The sequence below is a fragment of the Panthera tigris genome, chromosome D3 (genome assembly GCF_018350195.1).
Source record: "Panthera tigris isolate Pti1 chromosome D3, P.tigris_Pti1_mat1.1, whole genome shotgun sequence".
Lineage (NCBI taxonomy): Eukaryota > Metazoa > Chordata > Mammalia > Carnivora > Felidae > Panthera > Panthera tigris.
In genome coordinates, this window is record NC_056671.1 from 19,753,332 (window position 1) to 19,770,735 (window position 17,404).

Sequence of the window (17,404 nt, forward strand, 5' to 3'; positions counted from 1 at the left end):
TTCAGCCCCTGAGGCCAATAGGCCTGGCTGGTGTATGGAGCTTTTGAACAAAGGGGTCCATTTTCATTTTTCTCCGGGCAGGTGTAGCGCCTCAGCGTCACACAGAGCCAGTGAGGATTTGGGGAGATTTCACCCCTCCAGTCTCTCATCCTGCAGCAGGGTCATAACCATCCTTCCCCCTACAACCAGCCCCCTGCTGAGCTCAGAGTCAGGGCCTGGATTGCTCCAGATCCCTGGGTCTGCAGTGGGTCTGAGCCTGGGTGCAGCACCTGTGCAGTGAGCGAGGAGGCCGAGGAGGAGAGGGGTCCAGGCCATGGTGGAGTCACTCTGATTCTGCTACCAAGGCCCAAGGCTGGGCAAAGTCTCTCTTATCCCCTTGCTGGAGAGACCTGCTGGTTATGCAAATCAGCCAGGGCTCAGGGGCTGCTGCTGAGGAGCTTTGTGGTTTCAGAGAAGGGCTCAGCCCCAAGGGGCCAGAGAAGGGAGGGACAGCCCTGCAGACCCACCCTCAGCCCAGGGAATTCTGCTTTACACTCTGGTCACATAGGCTGGGTCCACACTCCGTGTCTCTCCGTGTCCTGACCTCGCTCCTGGGGTGGCTTGTCCTGGCTGAGCTCAGAGGTGGCGTTTGTCTGCATTTTCTGAACCCATGAGCACGTTTCCTCTGCAGGCAGTATAAGGTGGCTTAGGTCAGTGTGATTCCTAAGTTATATCTCTGTTGAGGAACACCAGAACCCAAACAGAATTCCTCCCTTGCCAAGTACACATGGATTTTTAAGGAGCCATTGAGGTATTGTAGGTTTCTGTCCCGAGGACAGGTTATCGATCCTATGCCTCAGTACTCTGAGGGTGTGCTCAGTGCCAGGGACAGACCCAGCTTTAGCAAGGTTTGACAGTGGCTGAGTTTAGCAGGAATGGGTCGGGCTGGAGAGGCATGAAGTACTGGACCTGTGCTAGAGACAGAGACAAATCTGCAAGGCACAGAACTGAGAGACAGCGAGTCAGAATTTTACATCAGAGTCAGAGGTGGTGCTGTAGAAACTACATCTTTCCCACAGGTCTCAGGTCCTGGTGAGCAGCCCTCCCTCCTTGTTAGAACCCGTGATACCTGGAGCCTTCTGGTGTGCAGGTGGCTTTGCTGGGTGATCTCTGCTGCCCTCTGGTGGTGGCTCCACACTGGCTGCTGGAGGCGCGGGGAAGTCCTTTGCCCCGCTGGAGATTCAGAACCCACAGCTCAGAGGAGGATTCCCTGATTGATGCACTGCTGTCCTCAGGGGAGGAACTGCTCTTCTCTACATGGCCCCTGCCACTCTCAAGGCCAGACTTCAGGAGATGAGAGTATCCATGAAAATAGGAACAGGCCAATGGGAGGAGCAGGTAAGGCCCATCTGAGGTTTTATGGCCCACATCTCTGGGGAGGTGGGTGGTCATGGGTGTGGCTCTGGGCCTTGCAGGAGGTGACACAGGACTCGGGGACTGCCTCTTGCTAGTGCTGTCAGCTGGTGCACCAAATAGGGCCATGGTGTTCCAAGGACAGAGACAGGAGAACACACACTCAACAAACATTTATTCAGACCCACTTCGGTCTGGCCGACTTTCCATCCTGGGAAATCTCTATGAAGAAGACACAGTTTCTTTCCCAGAATTTCCATGCTGTGGGAGGGGCGGCGTAGTGGACACACTTGTTTTGGTGACACAGCAGACGTCTCTACTGCCTTCTACCTACGTCTTGTGTTCTACATTCATTTGAAAGCCAAACCATTGCTATTCCCATGTCCCTCTGGGCCAGGATGGACCCTGTTGCTCAGCACTGGCCAATGGATATGTCATTCAGCTGGGGATCTGTTTGGGGACTTTCGCTGTCACGAAGTAAGGAAAGAGACCAGATTTGTGGAGTGCCTTTCCTCTTGAGCACGGGTGTGATAGTTGGAGCTGCAGCAGGCACCTGTCTATTGTCAGCAAGAAAGAAAAGCAAAGCTCCGTAGCTGGGCTGTTGGGACAAAAAATGAACATAGTTGGGAATTCTTGGAATTGGTGAGTGTCTGGAGAAGAGCCATCTGACTCCAGACTTTGTTCCTGTTTCTGATTATCATGCGTATGTTTTACATGAAAATGTTATTGACCAGTAGGGAAATGATTACCACCAATCAGTGAATTAATAAAATAATGGCAGGGAGAAAACCATTCAGTAGTAATCCATTAAGATGGAGATCAGAAGAAATGACAGGCAGGTGCTGTGTGGAGAGAGGTTGGAATGGTCCTCTCTGCAGAGGTGACCTTGGAGCTGCTGTCAGGATGGGAAGAAGGAACATGTGGCAGGTGTGTGTTTGGGGACAGCAGGGTCAGTCCCTGCGGGGAACATAACCTCTGAGTCTATACATAAGCATTATGGTTATAGTCACAGGCCTTACTCCCCACCCCCCCCCCCCAGACACACAAGGTCATAAGTCACGTGACTAATTAACTAACAAGCTAACTAATCACATAATGGAAGCAATGATTGTTAGTGAATAGAATAGGCTGAGTTAGACATCACATGCTCACTGAGGAGAGAGGGGAGGAGAAAGCATGTGGGGTCCAGGTGATGGGTCAGGACACGGTCTCTAAGCACACACAGGGGTGGGCTCCTTCCCTGCTGGAGGGGCTGGAGGAAGGCTGGGTGGGGCTGTCCCTGCTCCTGCCTGAATGGAGCTGCAGACTTTCCTTGGGCACGTGGAAGTGACTAGCAGGAGGAGGCCCCGGGTCTGAGTGCCTGTCTAGTCCCAAAGAACATTCTGCCAGTGTCCAGTGGGAATTATCTGCATGCACAGTTTATATTCGGTCAGCATGTCAGGGCACGTGTTCTGGCACCATCTTCCCTCACAGGACTGAACTAAGTGTGAGGGTGGCTTTCATGAGATCCTATTCCTTTTTTTTTTTTTTTTTTTTTTTTGTTTCTTGAGAGAGAGAGAGGGAGAGTGAGAGAGCCTGCCCACAAACAGCGGAGTGGCAGAGAGACAGGGAGAGAGAGAATCCCAAGCAAGCTCTGTGAGCTGTTAGTGCCGAGCTGGATACGGGGAGACAAATCCCTCCCAAATCCTGAGATCATGACTTGAGCTGATATCAAAGTCAGGCACTTAACCAACTGAGCCACCCAGGAGCCCCTCGTGAGATCCTATTCTGTGTGTAAAGAACATTGCAAAGGGTTGTATGTGGGGTCCTGGGGGAATATTCAGCACGGACCTGTTAGTCTTAGGGCTTTGCCTGGACATCTTGAGCAAGTACTGTGAATGGAGAGGGAAGCACGATTTTCTGGTAACTAGGGAAGCATGGACACCCTGGGAGGGCTGAGGGGCAGGGAGCCAGGGGAACATGGGGACAGGAGGTGAAAGGACATTATGAGGATGTGTGAGGAATCGAAGGCTAGGGCTCGGTGTCCTTCAGGACTCCAGAGCTGGGCTGTATGCCACTTCTGTCATTCCGAAGGGTGGAGGGACCGCACAGGATCTGCCGTGTCAGGCCAGGATCCACCCTCCCCAGGCCTCTCCTTGCTACTGGGAAGAGAGGGTAGACCTGCACATCTGGACAGATGGCACCTGTCCCAGGACGGGTGTGTAGCTAGAGGCGGGTTCTCAAGTGACAGCCCTGCACTGTCCCAGCCATTTGAACAGATCAGGCAGGTGTCTGAGCACACGGACCACAGACTGGACACAGCCTCCTGCCCAGGTGGCTCTTTGAGCTGACGCTTCCACTTTGCCACGTGGTAAGCAAGGAAGGGCCACATTTCTTCAGTCTTGAACGTACAAGATGTCGCATGCCAGGGGGACTGACACAGAACAGGGCACAGCAGGGGAGCAGTGCCAGCCCAGGGTGGCTTTGGTCTTTCTCCTCATTGGGAAGCTCTGGGAAAGAGCCCCCTCCTCACCTTGTGTAGGAAGCATGATAATAATCAACCTCAGGGCCTGGCAGGAGCCCGGGGAAGCTTATAGAGGGTGTGCTGCTAGAGTTGGAGTCTGGTTCTGTGAAGTGTGATTCCTGACCCCTCTTCTCAGGCACGTGGGGCTGTGCCAGGAGCCGTTGGTAGTAGGAGACATTATTATCTCCCCAGGGTCCCTGCTGTCTCAGCACAGAAGATGGTAACCATCTGTGCAGGGGCCCCAGACACCTAGGGAGGCTGAGTCAGGACAGACTGTCTACGGGCCTGATGGGGGGGCGAGCAATGTGGACAGGGGTGAGGGCAGGGCCCTGACCCTGTAAATCCTGGGTGGGAGGGAGAGCAGGACACCTGTGTCACAACTGTGCCGCCCTGGGGGGCCGTTCACCTGTGCTGGGAGCCACAGATGAATAGGAGTGAAGCCACTCAGAATGCGGTCCTGGGAGGACCAGCACCATAGGCTCACTTGGGAGCTGTTCCACATGCAGATGCCCAGGTGCCACCAGACCTGCTGCAGCTGCATCTGGTGGAGCAGCCCCTGCTCGCCCCCACCCTGCCTCAGGGGATTCTGTGCTTACTGAGCTCCACTTGCTCTGGTTTAGGCCACACGGAAAATCTCACTTCCTCTGCTTGTCTCCCCTGGTTCTACTCGGCCACCTGGGACTTGAGGCTTAACTTTCCTGCTGTGGTCACCCGAGCTTGGTTCAGTTTCTAGGCCCTGTAATGATTTGGAAAACATGGTTTAAATGGGGCCTTTTTCACCAGTCACATGTGTTGTGTGTTGAGGAGGAGGTGAAGTCCCAACGGGACATGGACTGTGCTGCTCTGGTTGTAGAGAGTGTGCCATGGCTCCCTGTGACTCCTCCTGGTAGTATTTCAAAGTAGCGGCACCGCCTGGGGTGTTTCATGAGGTCTGTCATGGAGCAATGGGGTCTCTGTTACACCACTGGGGTAAGCAGGAGAATATGAGTTCAGGAGATCCCCTGATACTCCCTGGGTCTGTGATTATAGTCATACATGAGTCACAGTCCAATTCCACAGGTCTGATAATGGATGAATGTTCCAGAATGAAGGTCTAGTCCTACCAACAGGAAACGATGGCAACTAGCTCAGGTGTTTGCTGAGGGAAGGGGATATGGAGTGAGTAGTGAAGAAGGTAGTTACAGACACCACTCCAACCATAGGTAGTGGTAACAAGCGTTTCTTCCTTATGTTGATATGAACATGTTTGCAGGCAAATTATTCATAGGATTTTGCTTTGTTCTAGGTCATCCCATTATCACCTAACATCAGGTGTGCTCACTGTAATTTACATCTCAATATGGAAGTTGCAAGATATCAAATCCACAGGGATAAAAATAAATATCTCTAGCAGAAAAATGTGTATATCGTACCCTCTTGGGGAAAAGGGTGAGCATGTTTGTAATTGTTCGTGGGATGGTTTTATCTTATTAGGTGGAAGCATGACTACCAATGCACTCTTTATTTAGAGACTGGTTCGTGTGGATCTGAGTGGATTTCAGGTGAGTGAGTTTGGACTGTGGTAGCTTATTAAGTGTCAACGTTGACAGGCTGAACTGTACGTTACAGAATTGTTTTCTGTCTATATTTCTGGGGAGGGTGGGTGGGAAGAGAAATTCTTATGCAAGAAGTGGTGGGTAGAAGTGAGGCAGCACTCATTTTGTGTCTCACTTATGAGTCTGTGTATCTTCTGGTCACTTTGCTTTTTTGTTTTTGTTTTTTAATTTTTTTTAATGTTTATTTATTTTTGAGAGAGAGAGAGACAGAGTGCAAGTGAGAGAGGGGCAGAGAGAGAGGGAGACACAGAATCTGAAGCAGGCTCCCGGCTCCAAGCTGTCAGCACAGAGCCCAATGCGGGACTTGAACTCACGAGCCGCGAGATCATGACCTGAGCCGAAGTCAGACGCTTAACCGACTGAGCCACCAGGCGCCCCATCTTCTGGTCACTTTGTAGGAGGAGGCAGCTGCCCCAGTGTCCCCCATTCACCAGAAAATGGATGTGACTCTGCCACTGTCTTTCAGAACTAAGAGCACCTGGTGTATCTGGATCTTTTTTCCATTGTGTAAAATGACAAATAACAATCTGATCTGTCTGAGGATCTGACATGCACATTGGGGGTTTGGGGGAGGAACTCCAGCTTCGTGTGTATACAGTGGCCTCCTCAGGTCCCTGGGGACCCTGTTGGAGATGCCAGCCATCACGGATTAGGTTCCTGGAAGCAGACTCTGAGATGGAGAAGTGCATGTGCAGGAGATCTGGAAGGAGGAGGGAGGCCAGACTGGGCAGGAGAGTGACCCACACAGAGGGATGCATCACATGATTCCTGCAGGGAGCTCTAAAGCTGGGACCTTCAGGACATCTGAGCCTGAGGCAGGGCCTTCATTCACTCAGGCCGGCATTCACCTGAACCTCTCTGAGAAGGGGCAGAAACCTGGGGAGGCGGTTGTCTGAACCAAGAGCACTTCCCAGTGAGGAGGACCCCTGTGAGCTGTCAGGGCATCCTGGCAGCAGTGGTGTGTGAACCCAGATGTGGGGGTATGGATGACAACACTGTGACTATTGTACCCTCTGCTCCCCTCAAGTGGAGGTGGCTCATGATGCCAGGTCATCGGGAGCTCAGCTCATGGGAACATTGGGGGCTCTCATCCTGGTGACTGGTGTGAACAGTGGCTCAGTGACCACCATATAAAAATGCAGAGATAATGACCACTGGACAAAAACCTCCTTCTGTCTCCTGCACCCAGGCCCTCTATCCCCAGGTCATACCCGGGTTCTCAGAACCCAGGCAGCCTGGTGTTGTCAGCTCTGAATGCACTCCTGACCCTCCCTGTGCAGAGCCAGCCTAGAAGGCAGAGTGGATCTCGGGAGACCTGGGATCTGGGAGCCTGGGTCAGACCTGCTCATTGCTTGTCCACAGTCCTTCTGTGGCTGGAGGAGAGTGTGACACAGACAGGGAAGGGGTTCGTGTTTCACTTCCCCATCTGCCTGTGTCACTGTGAGCGTTCCCACTGCTGTCATAGGACTGACAGTAATAGTCAGCCTCGTCCTCTGCCCGCGTCCTGCTGATGGTCAGGGTGGCTGTGTTCCCCGAGTTGGAGCCAGAGAATCGGTCAGGGATCCCTGAGGGCCGCTCAGTATTTTTAGTAGTTAGGAGCACAGGGGCTTGGCCTGGCTTCTGCTGGTACCAATATGCATATCTTTCCCTTAGTACATCTCCAGAGCAGGTGATGGTGGCCATCTGTCCCAGGGCCACCGACACTGGGGGAGGCTGAATCAGCCCACTGGAGGCCACAGAACCTGAAAAGACAGGAGAAGAGAGGTTGGTTTGAGGTCCAGAGGCTCATGTCCAGGGACCCACTGCTGATGCTGTGCTGGGGCTGGGCTCAGGGTTTGGGGTGGGCCCAACTCAGGTCCTGTGGTGGTTGAGCTTGTGCCCAGGGCCCCAGAGCAGCACCTGTGCACAGAGTGAGGAGCAGGAGCAGGAGAGGGGTCCAGGCCATGGTGGAGACTCCCAGAGCTCTGCCTGCTGAGACTCCACAGCAGGGCAGTCTCACCCAGGCTTTTCTTTTTCTCTCCAGGCCCTTGGGGAGGTGATTGTCAGTATTTATGCAAATTTATTGTTCTGTGGGGCTCCAAATGGATTAGTCACTTGTGATTTCAGAACATGTGACTAGGGAGGAAGAGAGCAGCCCTAGCTTCCTGCAAGGAACTTTCTGGTCTGAAAATCAGACTTGGTTTCCAAGGTCTGGCATCACAGTGAAATTTCCGGGATCTGACCATAAGACCGTTGTTCCAACCCACTCTGCCTGGGGTCCTGGTGCCCTGACTCAGGGTCTTGTAGGAGCCTGGCCCTGGTGTGAGCTGGGCTGTCTGAGAGACAGACAACACCTGATTCAGGGAAAGGTGGTTCTGCAGCCCCATTCCCTCCCCCCCTCCTGCCTCATGTCCCCTCTGTGTCCCACAGACACACTCTGGTCCCATCCTTGGTACGTCATTAGAATGGAAAACTCTCTCATTCTGAAGTTCATTCATCACCTTCTTTCTGCTTGGTGGCTTGCTCAATAAACACCACCTGCTGTTGGAGATTCATCACAAAGTATGTCTACTTACATGTGGAGTTTCTATCTCTATGACTCCCCCATCCCACAAGAGAGCAGAAATTGGTATCGTCAACCCTTTGGTTCCTTTTAATGTTTTCATCAGTGTTGTATATAGACATGTGAAAAGGATGAAACACCACTGGAAGCAAATTTTAAGCTTCCTGGTTTTTGTATGGGTCACCAAGTCGCACGTTCCTACAAGGCGTGAGCTCTGGGGTCCCTGAAGGGAGCTGGATGCTGTCACTGAACCAAGAGCAGCCCGTGGACCAGAGCTGTGGCCTGAGGCTGGGAGAATCCACTTTACTCTGGAGACAGTCTCATAAGCAGGTTGCTGACGCTACTTCCAGGAACCAGCAGCTCCCGGTTGCCTGCTGCTCTCTCCCTCAGCTGCTCCTGAGCAAGGAGCTGCAGCCCAGGGTCCGAGCTGGCCTGTAGGTGGCAAAGATGAGGCAGAGGATGAGCGGTCAGGGCATCCGTGGATGTGCCCAGCACAGAGGAGTCAGTCCCTGGGAACACTGGTAGATAGAGGACCTTCATTTCCCGCTCAGTGTGTCAGGACTCCTGTCAATATTCTGGGTGACACCGAGTCAGAACCTCAGAATGTGGTCGCTGCAGCCTGTGGAGACAGGTTGGATTGTCCCCACTTTCTTCTGAGGATAGAAACTTATACACCTGCTGCCCCCCAGGCCTGGTGTCCCTGTGAGGCTCCCCCTGGGCAGCCCCCGCCTCCGTCCTGCCGCTCCTGATGTAGCTCTACTGCCCCCTGCTGGTGGAGGAGGACTCAGACCAGGAGCTTCCCTCCTGCAGGTCAGGTCACCAAGCACCTGTCACCTGAGAAAGGGTGTGGACCAGGGTTTCAACCTCCTATGGGCAGCTGCTGGCCCTGCCCTCCCCAGCCCAGCACAGACAGGTCATATACACTGGGCAGGAGGCAAGACAGGGGTGATTCTTATACTTATCCCAGGACTGAAATACCCTGGCCTAGCCCACAGTCTTCTTACAAAAAGGAGTGTAACAGTAAAGTGTAAGGTCTATTGCATTTGAAAAGGGTTAGTGTCCAGACAAACCTATGTGATGTCTCACAGCCACCAGATTCCTGTGTATTTAGGAATCAAAACCGATGCCTCCTGCATCCCTATTAGTGTAGTTGGGTCATCATGGCAACAGGTGATGCTTCTGGCACTAAGTTCAGTTGAGCACCCAAACCTTTAATCCTATTGTTATTATTATCTTTTCTAGTTTGTTTTTTTTTTAATTCCAACCCACCTCTCCTGGATGCATGGTGTGGCAGGATTTGTAAACTAGTCTCGTCTGTTGTTTGGTGAAATTGGGAATCTGCTAATTCAGACTTGGATATAGTTGCACATGATAGAGGTCATAGGTTAGCCAAAAATTTTCCCTTGGATTCCCACAGAGGAACGCATGAGGCTCCTACACCAAAGTTAACTCACTGAGACCCCATGGAGTCTCTCTCATTAATAAGACTCTTACAGTATTTTGTATTATGTAATGTGAAAAAAAGTGTTTCTTATATCAATATAAGCTTCTTCATTTCATGGCAGGTAAAGGGAAGGCCCGAGAGACTAGGTGCCCAGAAAACAGAGGAAAGTGGGTCAAGTCCTGGAATGGAGCCCACTAGTCCCTGGGCTCTTTGGGGCAGAACTTGACCAAGGAGGGAAGGAGTGAGTGTGAGGCCAGGCTGGGCAGCAGGGCTTCTGTCCCTCAGCTCATTGCCATCCCCATCCTGACCTGACCTATAAAGGGGCCTCCTCAGCCTGTACATGGGGTGGGTTAGCAGGGAGGTGTCCCAGGTTAGAGCTGGAGAATCTGTGGGGATGGTGGAGGCTGTCTGGCTGTGCAGGGGGCTGGCCTGGGTTCCGATGCTCTGCTTTGCATTATTGCTTGGTCCTCTTTCTCTGCTCCCCTAAGCAGGTGGGAGTGACAGGGGTCTCATGGCCACTCTACAGAGGGCAGATGAGTCTTCTAGGGGATGACAGTGCCTGTAGGTTCAGGATACTGTGGGGCTCATTCTCAGGGGTCCCACTTCTGCAGCATCCCCTGGGCTGAGAGTACGGTCAGAGTCATGCCCAGTGTCCTGTGGGGGCTGAACCTTGTGGGCAGGGCCTGGGAGGCAGCACCGGAGCCGAGTGTGAGGAAGGGGAGCAGGAGAGGGTCCATGTCATAGCGGGGACCCTAGACTTCTGTCTCCTGAGCCCACAGCTGAGCCTGGTCACCTCAAGCCTCCCTCATGCTCTCACCGGTCCTTGTGAAAGTGCTCCTCCTTAGGCTGGTGGAGAGAATCTCTGTGCTTCTGGGTGGGCTTCGTGGGGATCTGGCTCACGAGGAGCTGTGCTCGCCTCCTGGCTCTGCAGGGGAGCTCTTGTCACTCTGTGTTTGAAAGTCTTAAAGGCTAGGAAGGGAAGGGTCATGTGAGGCCATTTCTGTAGCTGTTCTCATGAAGTGTACTTTGCAAATATTTCTTACCTTCTTTTTGTACGTAAAATCCATAACAGAAAAGGTTTTATCCTAATTATTTTAAGGATTCAATTCATCTCCCTAGATTTTTGATCTGTTCCCTGTAAATGTTTGATGTTCCACATTGTGCAGCGGAATGGGGTGGGAATCATCCTGAAATGTTGCTTCCATTTCCGTGTCATTTCCATTTGCCTTTCTGGTAGGCAGCATCTGGTGCCGCTGTGAAACTCTGTCTGACAAACCTTGTCTTTTAGACCGTTTCCTGAATGTGATTAGTATTATCATTTCAATACAGCATCTTGCTTTTATTTTCCTGTCCTATCTGTTCTTTGTTCCTTCTTTCCATGTGTCTCTCTTTTTTTTGATGAATGAAACATTTTTTCTTCATGATTCCTTTTTATCTCTTTTTGCTTACAAGCTATAAGTTCTTGCTATCGGATTATCAGTAACTTGGAATAGTGTACATTCTCGTATGCTGCCACGTTGCATGGAGTGTGAACACCTGATAACATACTTCTGTCTCTCACCTCTCAGCATATTCATTATGATTTTCATGCATATTATTTTACCCATGTTAGAAATTCCAATATACCTAGTTCTTACATTTGCTGTGCACCACGAATTATCTTTTAAAGGAAAAATGTTAATATTTATCCCTGTAGTTAGCATTTCTGATTTTTACATTCATTTTGTAGATTCAGATTCTACCTGGAACCACCTTCTCCTGCCTGAAGGATGTCCGTTATTGTTGCTCTTATTATGGGTCAGCTCGTGAAAACTTCTGTCAGTTTTTCTATGTGTGAACAATTTTATCTAGATTTCATTTAACAGATATTTTCCCAAGGTGAAGCATTATTTTCTCCCCTTCTTTCAGTAGTTTAGAAATGTTAATCCATTGTCTCTTGCTGGCATTTCCACCAGTGCAAAATCCACTAGAATCCTCCTCTTTGTTCCCGAGTGCGGAGTGTGTTTTCTTCTAGCTGCTTTTTTTTATTAAAATTTTTTTTTTAATTTTTTTTTAAGTTTATTTATTTTTGAGACAGAGAGAGACAGAGCATGAACGGGGGAGGGGCAGAGAGAGAGGGAGACACAGAATCGGAAGCAGGCTCCAGGCTCTGAGCCATCAGCCCAGAGCCTGACGCGGGGCTCGAACTCACAGACCGCGAGATCGTGACCTGAGCCGAAGTCGGACACTTAACCGACTGAGCCACCCAGGTGCCCCTATTAAAAAAATTTTTAATGTTTATTTATTTTTGAAAGAGAGAGAGAGACAGAGAGACAGAGTGCGAGTGAGGGAGGAGCAGAGAAAGAGAGAGAGACACAAAATCTGAAGCAGGCTCCAGGCTCTGAGCCATCAGCACAGAGCCTGATGTGGGGCTTGAACCCACGAACTGTGAGATCATGACCTGAGCTGAAATCGGTCGCTTAACTTCCTCTGGCTGCTTCTAAGATGGTCTCCTTTTCACTGCCTTGAGCATTTGATATTGATAGGGTTGTTTCTTTTTTCCTTTTATTTCTTGTGCTTGAGGTTTTTTGAGATTTTTGGATCTGTCCCTCTTGTGTTCCATCACATTTAGAGCATTTTAGCCAATAATCTTTCAGACATTTTCCATTTCTGCACTCCCACTTTCTCTCCTTTTCTGACACAATCACATTCTGTTCCATTGCTAAAGGTGCCCTGCAGCTTGGTGATTCTCTGTTCAACTTTAAGTCTGTTTTCTGGGGGCACTTGGGTGGCTCAGTCGGTTAAGCGTCTGACTTCGGCTGAGGTCATGATCTCATGGTTTATGAGTTCGAGCCCCGCGTCAGGGTCTGTACTGACAGCTCAGAGCCTGGAGCCTGCTTCAGATTCTGTGTCTCCCTCTCTCTCTGCCCCTCTTCTGCTCACTCTCTGTCTCTCAAAACTGAATAAATGTTAAAAAAATTTAAACCTTTTTTCTGTTTTTCACTTTGCACTATCTATGCTGTGTCTTCACATTCCCTTGCCTGCTCCTCTTATCGTGTGCTGTCACTCAACTGTTTTATTTGTAATCAGAGACATCGTAGATTTCATCCTTAGAAATTTGATTTGTATCCTTTAATTTTCTTCTCTGTCTCTAGCTAACATGTCAAACATTTAGACTATGTTTAGACTAAACTTTGCAACATCGGTCTTGCTTGAATGTCCAGCCTTCCTGTCTCCCTGCATCTTCACACCTGCCAACCTATGACCACATGATCCAGGTCTCAAAATACATTTCTGTCTGTCTGTCTCTTTCTGCATGTGTGTGTGTGTAACATAAATATACATTGAGGTGTATGAGACATATGTCCGATTGGATCCGCATTCTCTGGAGAATCCTAACTAATGCACCTTATTAACTCTTGCTCTTTGTGTTCAAATGGTTTTATTTTAATTCTAACTTAGGGATGGAAATCCTCACCTCCTAACTTATCAAGTACCTCCTTGTGATGTGATGTTATTCTCATCTAGAATAAGGAGGTGATAACATGATTTTCTTTCCCCATCATTTTTGCCGACACTGTCATATATTTTGTTTTTACATCCGTTATGAATCACAACATATCATTCTTATTTCCACTTAAACAGTTGACTTTTTAAATAGACACTAAGCAATAAAATATTTTTATACTTATCTATTTAGTTTTTGATATCTGATGCATTTTTTAAAAAAATGTTTAATGTTTTTGTTTTTTAGAGAGAGAGAGAGAGAGAACAGGGGAAGGGCAGAGAGGGAGGGAGACACAGAATCCGAAGCAGGCTCCAGGCTCTGAGCTGTCAGCACAGAGCCTGACATGGGGCTCAAACTCACAAACCATGAGATCATGACCTGAGCTGAAGTTGGACACTCAACCGACTGAGCCACCCAGGCGCCCTGGTATCTAATGCTTTTTGTATCTTTGTATAGATTCTCATTTCACTCTGTGTCCCTTTCCTTCTGTCTGAGGGTGTCCTTTCCTATTGTTTGTGCTGAGGGTCTGTGGGTGATTAGTTCTGTGAGGTTCACAGTTTGAGAAAGGTTTATTTTGTCTTCACTCCTAACTATTGGGAACAAATTGATGGCTACCAGTGGGTGGGGTGGGAGGATGAGTGAAGGAGGGGATGGGGTTATAAAGAAAACAAATAAAAAAAATAAGGTTGACAGTTTTTTTTAAAGTGTTTTGAAGACATTGCTCCCCTGTTTTCTTGCTTCATGACATGTAATGAGAAATGTGCTCCCACCATGAAGGTGGTTCCTCTATAGGGAACACGTGTCCTCTCTCTGGCCGGGAGAGTATCTGCATCGCTGGTTTGTAGCAATTTCATTATGATGTGTATTGTGCGCTCATGTTCTCTGTTCCCTGGTCTTTGTTGAGCTTCTTGGATTTATTGGTTCATGGGTTTCACCAAATTTAAAAACTTCTTGACTCTTTTTCCTTCAGATGTTTTCAGTCACCACTCACTCCCCACCTTCTCTGCCTTAGGTACTCCCAATTACAGTCCTTGGGTGGAGTGAAGTCGTCTTCCCTGCACTCACTGCGCCTTTATTCAGTTTTTCCAGCTATTTCACTCAGTGTTTCATTTTGAATCGTTTTCTATTGCTATGACATCAGGGTCACTAATCACTTCTTTTGCAGCCTGTAATCTGCTGGAAATCTCATCTGTGTATTTTTACATCTCAGATCATGTGATTTTCATTAGAGAAGGTTTAAAAGATTTGGTCTTTGAACAATGTCTTCTATATCTGCTCCTAATATATCCGGTAATTCATGCACTCACAGTCACAGATTAAATATAGTTATAATAGATGCAAACATATCCTCTGCCAATCCACCGCTTGCAGAGCCAGCCTGGAGAGGTGTGGGGAAGGGGCAGCCTGGGGACATCAGATGTGGGAACCTGAGCCAGATCTATTCACTGCTTTGTCTACCAGCCCCCTGCGGCTGGAGGAGAGAACACAGACTGGGAAGGAGTTTGTGTCTCACTTCCCCATCTACCTGTGCCACTGTGAACCTTATTAGCACTGTCTGATGACCTACAGTAGTAGTCAGCCTCATCATCAGCCTGGGCCCCGCTGATGGTCAGCGTGACTGTTTTCCCTGAACTGGAGGCAGAGAATCGGTCAGGGATCCCTGAGGGCCGCTCACTATCCTTATAAATGACCAGCACGGGTGCTTGGCTTGGCTTCTGCTGGTACCAAGATGAATATTTCTCTGACAGTACATCTCCAGAGCAGGTGATTGTAGCTGCCTGTCCCAGGGCTGCTGACACTGAGGGTGGCTGAGTAGCTCACTGGATGCCACAGAGCCTGAAAAGACAGAAGACAGGTTGTTGTGATATCTGGTGGTTCATTCTCTCATTCCCAATACTGAGGCTGTGCTGGGGCTGAGCTCATGGTTTGGGGCAGGCCCAGCTCAGGTCCTGTGTGAGGAACCCAGGGGCAGCACCTGTGCAGAGTTTGAGGACAGGGAGCAGGAGAGGGGTCCAGGCCATGGTGGGGATGCCCAGAGCCCTGCCTCCTTAGACCCACAGCACTGCTGGGCTGTACCCCAGCCTCTCTTATTCCCTTCCAGGTCTTTGGGTCAGTGACTGTTAGAAGCTATGCAAATTTCCTACACTTTTGGGCCCCCTAGTAGATAAACAAATTGTGAGATCAGAATATGTGACTGAGGAGGAAGAGGAGAGCCCCCAACTTCCTGCAATCTGCTGTCAGGTAAAAAAAAAAAAAGACCAAACCGCCTTGGCCTCCAATGTCTGGGATCAGTCACCTTCCAGGGGCTGACCACATCATGACCATCTCACACAACCATGTTGGGGTCAGTCCTTGGCTCCCTCTGTGATCTCCCAGGAGCATGGCCATGGGGCTGGGCTGGGCCCTCTGAGAGATACAGACAACACCTGATTCAGGGCAAGGTGGTCTTGTGGCCTCATTACCTTCCTACTACTGCTTCCTGTCCTCTCTGCATCCCCAGAGGCATGTGGTCCCATCCTTGGCATGCCATTAGAATGTGGAGCTTTATCAGTAAAATGTTTGTTCATCATTTTGTCTGTGAGAGTCCTCTTGTTCAACAACCACCTGTTGGAGATTCATCACAACTTCTGGTCTAGTAACAAGTGGTGTCTCATCTCTGTGACACCCCCCATCCTACAACAGGCCAGCATGTAGCATTGTCAACGCTTTGATTCCTTTATGTTTGTTCATCAGTGTTTCAAGTAAACATGTGAATTGCATGAGAAACCATCCCTGACTAAAAAAGTCACCTTCAAGTTCCATGTCCTGTTAGGGTCCTCAGGTTTATGTCTTCCCAGATGGGGTGAACTTTGGAGCCAGAGCTGGGGTCCCTGCAGGAAGCTGGATCCTTCACTGACCCTAGGACAGCCCAGGGACCAGAGCTGTGATCTCAGGTAGTGAGAATCCACTTCATTCTGCAGACAGCCTTACAAGGAGGCTAAGGACACTCCTTCCTGGCACCAGGGGCTCTGAGTGCTCCATCTCTTGCCCTCTGAGATGATCCTGAGCAAAGCAGCTGGCGTCCTGCAGGTAGGGAATGAGAGGCTGAGGGTGAGTGGTCAGGCCATCTCTGGATGTGCCCAGCACAGAGTCAGTTCCCTGGGAACACTGGTGGACACTGAGGGGACTGGCATTCCCAAGCAAAGCATTAACTGTGTCAAGACCCCTACAGTGTCTTGGGTGACACTGTGTAAGTCTGACCCCCAGAATGTGGCCCCTAGAGCCTGAAGGGATAGGATGGATCATCCCGACTCTCTTCTGATGACTGAACCCTGGACAGACACCTGCTGCCCCCCAGGCCTGGTGTCCCTGTGAGGCTCCACCTGGGCAGCCCCAGCCTCTGTCCTGGGGCTCCTGCTGCAGCTCTGCTGCCCCCTGCTGGTGGAGGAGGACTCAGACCAGGAGCTTCCCCCCTGCAGGTCAGCTCACCCCAAAGCACCTGTCACCTGAGAAAGGGTGTGGACCAGGGAGCCCAGCCTCCCCCAGGCAGCTGCCCCCCTGCTCTCCCCAGCCCAGCACACACAGGTCACGTACACGGTGCAGGAGGCAGGACAGGTGTGATTCCTGTATGTGTCCAAGGGTGAAATGCCCTAGCCTGGCCCATTGTTACAAGGGAGAGTGCAGGGTAAACTGAAGTGTTTTGTTTTTGTTTTGTTTTTTTGCATTTGAATTTGCAAAGGGTCGTGGTCTAGGAGCCATGTGTGATATCCTATATCCACCCCTTTTCTGTCCACTTAGGAATCCAGTCTGATGTTTCCGCATCCCAGTTAATGCAGTTGGGTCATGGTGGGAATAGGTAATGTTTCTAGTACTGATGTTCACATGTGCACCTAAGTCTTTATTATTAATACTACAATCTCTACCATCTCTGTTTTTTAAAATGCTTATTGTTTTTATTTTGAGAAAGGGGGGGGTGGGGCAGAGAGAAAGGGTGAGAGAGAATCAGGCTCCACGCTGTCAGCACAGAGCCTGATGTGGGGCTTGATCTCAGGAAACATGAGATCATGACCTGAATGAAATCAAAAGTTGGACACCCAGGCATCCTTCCCATCCCAACTATTCTTAAGTGTTCATCTTTCCAGTTTGTCTTTCTGTTCCCTGCAAATTTTTTTAAAATTTTTTTTAACGTTTATTTATTTTTGAGACAGAGAGAGACAGAGCATGAACAGGGGAGGGGCAGAGAGAGGGAAACACAGAATCTGAAATGGGCTCCAGGCTCCGAGCTGTCAGCACAGAGCCTGACGCGGGGCTCGAACTCACGGACCGTGAGATCATGACCTGAGCCGAAGTCTGACGCTTAACCGACTGAGCCACCCAGGCGCCCCTGCAAATTTTTTATGTTCCACATTGTGGAGCAGAATTGGTTGGGAACTTGTCTCGGACTTTGCTTAAATATTAGTAT

General features: G+C 49.8%; 3 protein-coding genes and 3 gene segments (V, D, J or C); all 6 read right to left on the minus strand.

The window, feature by feature from the left end:
* LOC102968706 (immunoglobulin lambda-1 light chain) overlaps positions 1-17,404 on the minus strand; it is a 718,086-nt gene that overhangs the window by 80,618 nt on the left and 620,064 nt on the right. The gene's annotated exons all lie outside the window — the stretch shown is intronic.
* The window catches only part of LOC122232563, a 1,057,381-nt gene that overhangs the window by 62,609 nt on the left and 977,368 nt on the right, over positions 1-17,404 (minus strand).
* LOC122232564 (immunoglobulin lambda-1 light chain-like) overlaps positions 1-17,404 on the minus strand; it is a 586,739-nt gene that overhangs the window by 52,581 nt on the left and 516,754 nt on the right. The gene's annotated exons all lie outside the window — the stretch shown is intronic.
* The window catches only part of LOC102959445 (immunoglobulin lambda-1 light chain-like), a 480,152-nt gene that overhangs the window by 39,160 nt on the left and 423,588 nt on the right, over positions 1-17,404 (minus strand). The window lies entirely within an intron of this gene.
* Positions 1-17,404, minus strand: part of LOC102964473 — a 277,151-nt gene that overhangs the window by 29,388 nt on the left and 230,359 nt on the right.
* LOC122232569 lies at positions 6,375-7,490 on the minus strand. The segment is given in 2 exon segments: positions 6,375-7,232; positions 7,390-7,490. Coding segments are annotated over 2 exon segments (453 nt in total).